Source organism: Macrobrachium nipponense, chromosome 21, assembly GCF_015104395.2.
Source record: "Macrobrachium nipponense isolate FS-2020 chromosome 21, ASM1510439v2, whole genome shotgun sequence".
Classification (NCBI taxonomy): Eukaryota; Metazoa; Arthropoda; class Malacostraca; order Decapoda; family Palaemonidae; genus Macrobrachium; species Macrobrachium nipponense.
This window is the reverse complement of record NC_087212.1, coordinates 44409879-44416152: the sequence shown is the minus strand read 5'-3', so window position 1 is coordinate 44416152 and position 6274 is coordinate 44409879. Positions and strand designations below refer to the sequence as shown.

The following is a 6274-nucleotide window of genomic DNA, read 5'->3' as shown; positions in this document are numbered from 1 at the left end:
AGAGAGAGAAGAGAGAGAGAGAGAGAGAGAGAGAGAGAGACTGCTTCCTATACGTCTTTTTTTTAACCTTTCGCGCATGATGTTGAGTAAGTGGGTCCTGGGTATACTACAGTGACCGATAGGTTTCCTCTTAATATCCGCATGCCAAATATACAAGTAACTGATAATTTACAAATTTCATTGAAGAGAATGCTAAACTACAAGATTTGAAAGGTCAAAATGTAATTTTCATAAACATTGTATTACATTAGATGTAATACAAAATATTGCATTTAGTACCAGGATACTGTACTGGTGGCTAGTTAGTTTAGATTAAACCGGTCTCGTGCCAACAAGGGCCACTGCCCAAAACAAGTGGAATAAGGTTTTAAATGGATTAATGGGTCTGGTGTGGGCCTATGGACACTGCCCTACCGATACAAGAATGTACTGTAACTTACATTAAGAGTTAAACCCTTCATATTAGGCCTATATGGAAACTAAATTTAAAGGTAAACATGTGTGCAAGAATCCAGGTAATAGTTCCCATACATTCAAAGCAACGAATGTCAGCATAATTCCTAGTGATTTCAATGAATAACAGCCAATATACAGTCCACTACATTGGCAGGAACTTTCGTAAACCCACACCAAAGAGAAAGATAAAGGAAATAGGACAAGATTTTTTTTTTTTTTTTTTTTTTTTACGATTGTGAACCCATTTCCACCCAAATCCAATACAACAAAACATGGAATTAATAAGAATTATATGTATATATATCTATATATATATATATAATATATATATATTTATACATATACGTATATGTGTGTGTGAAGCCCCCTCTTTTCTTGAACAGCGCTGGTAAAATAATACACTGAGCATTAGCACAACTACTATTCGAACAAACTATGAACCAGCTTTAATAAGATGCAGTGTATTTCAGTGCTCAAAGAACGAAGTTACTTTGTTCCTTAAAAAGAAAAAAGGGATGCGTGGTGACCTACTTACCTGATCATCTTGGTGGTCAACATTGGCGGTGTTTTTCTTGATGAGGTTGGCGGACTATGTCCACGTGCCCTTCGCAGGCCGCTCGCTGTAACGCGGTGTAACCGACCTGGAACAGGAAAGGAGCAATGTCAAATGCAAATTCTGGCTACTGCTATTACTAATATATAAAATATTTCATTTTCTTTCATGGATTAAGGAGACAAACAGGAAGTTATTTGTGGTTTGCCTAAAACAGCACCCATTAAAATACGGTGAGAGTTTGCAGAGAAATAGAGATATCTTTGGGTACACATATACTGAAACATAATTATATGTTATATATATATTATAATATATATATATATATATATATATATATATATATATAACATATGCCATATTTTTCTGGCACTTCCTTCTGTGCCCCTGATCACATTTACCAGTGATCAGGGGCACAGAAGGAAGTGCCCGAAATATATGGTTGCAACGGTCAAATAGTGTTTCAATAGGCCTTTTAACTTCATATTATACCTTAGTACTAGAGTAAAAGATATTATATATATATATATACATATATATTTATATATATTAATAATATATATATACTATAAATATATAGTAGTAATATTTATGCAAGGATTGGATACCTATACCAGCTCCAGTCAGGAATTTCTGAAAGCTGGTGGTGGCATTATAAAAATTTCACATCATATGCCAAACTATCACAACTCGCCAAATATTCATTTTAAGAAATATTATATATTGTTCTTTTTTATAGTATCAACAGTATTTTCTCTGTTCATACTCTACACATAACGAAGATTTAATGTTAAAGTACACAGAAGTAGCTAGAGATAAAAAAATACTTAAGAAATAGCACTGATAAAATAGATTAAACGAATGAAATGGGAATGAAAGGAATAAAAAATTATGGCCAAAGGCCAAGCACTGGGACCTTTGTGGCCATTCAGCGCTGAAAGGAAAACGGAGTGGAAAGGCTTTAAAGGTGTAACAGGAGGCAAACCTCGCAGTTGCACTACGAAACAGTATCGTTAGGGGAGGGTGGAAAGTGAGACAAAACGAAGAGAATAAATGGAAGAGGCACAATAACAAGAATTTAAGGGAATGCAGCTACGGGCCGAAGGGACGCTGCAGAGAACCTTAGGTAATGCCTACAGTGCACCCGCAAGAGGTGCTCTGACGGCACTAACCCTCCCTACGGGATTATATGAAAAAAAAAGCAGATCCTTCTTTCGATGACAATAGAATCAATACAGTTTCAAGTTTCACTCGTCCTGAAAGCACGTCACGATATGCTGAAATCGAATTGTCCGAGGTTGACCTCGAACCATGATCATCTTACAGAGAGAGAGAGAGAGAGAGAGAGAGAGAGAGAGAGAGAGAGAGAGAGAGAGAGAGAGAAATATGTGGCCCCAACTTTTTACATTGGTTTTTCGTTTGAGTCCCTTAAACATAACTTTACTGAATATCCGCAGTTTGCTCGACAGCATTGATAAAATATCTGTTTACACTTTACCAGTCATTCATTACAATTTAAATGCATCAAACGAATAAATAGGCATGCTTTAATGCCTTTTTTGAGCAAGCATTTAATATCAAATGAACCTAAATATTGGCTCTTACTCTACAACCTTACCATACCCAAAACACACACACATACGTACATATAATATACACAAGATCGAGCCTCCTTTCTATATCCATAGCTAATACCATCAATGCGGTCCACCCAGGTTCACGAGCCCTTTTTCACCTACACGGAGGACACAAGAGACCACAATTACGAAAAAGGAGCCGCGCCCTCACGAAGAGACCACCCGAGACCCGTAGATACCACGCATGGAGTATTGTAACAATGACCAAAAGACCAGTTTTATTTGAAACCAACCTCCTTCTCGCCTACCAATCTAACAACAACGTCTAACTTCTTCTTCTTCTTCTTAGGTTACGTATTTTATTCGATTTCTCTCGGAAGGAATGTGAACGACCTTCTCTCGCGGTCGTCGAAACCCGACTCCTAATAAGATGCGGTTGAAGAAGAGGCACTGATTCTGCGCGGGAGAACGGGGAAGAAGAAGAAGAGCAGGAGCTGGCGGGAGGAACTTCTCATCGACGGATAATTTTTGAGATAAGGCGGTGGCTTCTGGGAAGATAGATAGATAGATAGGATATGCAATTTAGGCAGAAGGCCAAGCGCTGGGACCTATGATGTTTTTCAACGTTGAAAGGAAAATGGAGAGTAAGAGGTTTAAAAGTGTAACAGGAGGAAACACTTCGCAGTTGCACTGTGAAACAATTTTCAGGAGAAGGTGGAAAAGTAAGATGATAGAACGAATATCAACGGAGGTTTTTATTTATATAGTAAAAGGAATGAAAGGGGTTGCAGCTAGGGGTCGAAGAGACGCTGCAAAGGACTTCAAGTAATGCATACAATGCAACACATGGGGTGCACTGAAGGCACTGTCTCCCTACAGGTAAGTACGAATAGGTCCTTCAAATTGTTGCACATGATCTCGACCTTTGTAAGATAAATTTGATGAGCATCTTGTATTTAAAATCATGCAGAATATAGAGACATTACTTCGTAACATAGCATTGTGCGCGTGATTATCTAACTATATACACAAGTTAGCTTGACAACACAGTTGGCATAATTAGGGCAGTAATCTCAGAAGGACCTATTTAAAAGAAATAGGTTCTCCACGTAAAAGACGGAATAACTGACATCCAAAAAACGCTGGAAATGTGATTTCAAGTCAGAATAATTCCACAAATGAAAACCAAAATTAATTATAAGTTCCTTGAAACATCATTATGTAATCATTGCTGTTATAAACAAGCTATCACATTCCCAGAAACGACTCCAGACTGAAATACTTTAGTGTAAAATAAGTTCAATTTTGCCCATCATTGAAATATTAATTATTATTATTATTATTATTATTATTATTATTATTATTATTATTATTATTATTATTATTATTAAATATTCAAATACATACCCCTATTAATATGGAACAAGCTTAAAGGTACCACTGACTTGAAATTCAACGTTCCAAAGAATAAGGCGTTCATTTGAAAAGTTACAGACGATAACAGGAAACACAGAAAGAGATCAGATATTAAAAAAATAAAATAAGAGATAAAAAAATCAATAGTGATGGCAGTTATATCACCTAGAGAACATTTCAGAAGTGCCGAATTCATCATATCAACTCCCTACCCCTACTAATAGGAGCCTTTTTATCTTTCTATATCGCGGGTATTCGGAAGAAAACTACAGACAAAAGCATCCAGCGCGTGCGCGCTAGAAAGTACACTAGACTGACATTAGGTGAAATAGCCGTTTGCTGAACAGTTATAGATTTACTAAAGATTTAGATATAAATACTTTTATAAAAATAAAGGGTCGCTGTAACACAATCTTTTGATTAAGTTTCAACCGCACCGCTGTCTATAACATAGCTCGAACATTTTATATTAACATTAGCAACATACAAACGAGACAACGGAGAAGATTCAGTTCCCGTTACAATCTGGGGGAAGACTCTGTAATTTATATATTTATATAAAAAGTTCACGAAACTCCTCCACTGTTTGCAGCTGAAAAGTTCAACTAACTCCCTTGAAACTCTGGATTCTCTCATTGCAATACGACAATAAAATCTAAGCTCCGGGTCGACACCGAACACCACCTCTATTTAAACTACTCTCAAGGCTCAGAATCCCTTCCCCCTTTCTCCAGGACCTTTACGTAAGTAGAGGAAGAATTTTATCGCCTTAATTCCCAGACGTCAGAGGTCATGGGAAAAGAAGCAAGCGAAACTGGGGCGCCCCTCAAGGCGAGGTTCATTACCCGACTTGTTTTTCTTTCAATCTAATCTGAGCCTTATTGGCTTTCCGAGGAAGGAACGGGTGATATATCCTCAAGTGTGGGTCTTGGTGATGGTGATAACCAACCTAAGCTTCCTTCCTAGGATCACGGGGCCTAAACCCTATTCATAGGGGACTACCAAGTAGATAACCGATAATATAAGAATTTGCCCAGGGTTTACCAAAACACCCATACCACGGAGATAGAATAGAACAAACAATGGAATTTAGGCCAAAGGCCAAGCGATGGGACCTATGAGGCCATTCAGTGCTGAAACGGAAATTGACATTAAAAAGGTCTGAAAGGTGTGACAGGAGGAAAACCTCGCAGTTGCACTATGACACAATTGTTAAGAGAGGGTAGAAAGTAAGATGGAAGAAAGAACATATGACTGGAGGAGGTACAGTAAAAGGGGTTGCAGTTACAGGGCCGAATAATATGCTTGTGAGTAACAGTGCAGGTGAGAAATCTATGTCTGGGTAATTAGTTGCATTTGAAGATTTTGGACAGAATGTCTGATGTTAGGCACAAAACAAGTTAATTGGTCTTACTGGATACCAAGGTAGCTGGCAGTTACTGTCAAACTTTCTCAAACTGCTGAATGAAATTTGAATCTTTTAAGCAATGAAATAGCCTTCACTAAAAGCTACCTTATAAAGTTATATCTAAAGCATCATCAAACGCACTCTACCAACCCCACACGCCATTACATATTATGGTTCCCGGATATCCACGTCATCTATGAACACTTCTGATAACTATCTAATTAACTCGAAAGCCCATACTTCCATTGTTCCACGTACATAACGAAATTTATGGTGATATACTATATCTTCCATATCCTTCAACCTTTTCCCTCAATGATTCCCAAAGATAGAGGTTTAAATATGAAAACGTTGTGAACACTGTGATATTTAATACCTTACAGATATAGAACTATATTATTTAAGATGCACCTGTAGCTTGTCGAGGATTTTACAATGACATACTGATTTAAGAAATATCCGTTGTCTGTTCATTTTCCCTATAGGATGTAGATACATTATTATAATAATAAAGAAAAATGGAATCCTTATCAACGCACGTGATGTACAAATCTCTTCGCGTCATGAACCATACGAATTGCGACCCCGTAACCTGTTACAATGTTGCAAAACCGCGGGAAAATTAAGACTTTAATTGTAGACTCATATAAGCTTACTTTCAGAATTCTCCCTTATGAGGGAAGCGCGAGAAGTTAGGCTTAGTTACCACGCCAAACTTCACTACTGTAAATCAACCCTAGGAAGTGTGAAAAACTCCTCAGTGGGAACGTTGTGGTGGCTGGGTCAGTCCATAAAACAGTGTCTAGGAAAAATCAACCAGTAGGCCAAACTCTAATTTTAGTTAAAAAAAGAAGAAACAGATTC

General features: G+C 37.4%; 1 protein-coding gene across 1 annotated transcript in view; it reads right to left on the bottom strand.

Moving 5' to 3' along the window:
- The window catches only part of LOC135197467 (uncharacterized), a 159849-nt gene that overhangs the window by 277 nt on the left and 153298 nt on the right, over positions 1-6274 (bottom strand). The window contains exon 2 of the mRNA XM_064224532.1: positions 992-1097. Coding sequence (XP_064080602.1) covers positions 992-1097 — 106 coding nt within the window. The remainder of the gene's footprint in view (positions 1-991; positions 1098-6274) is intronic.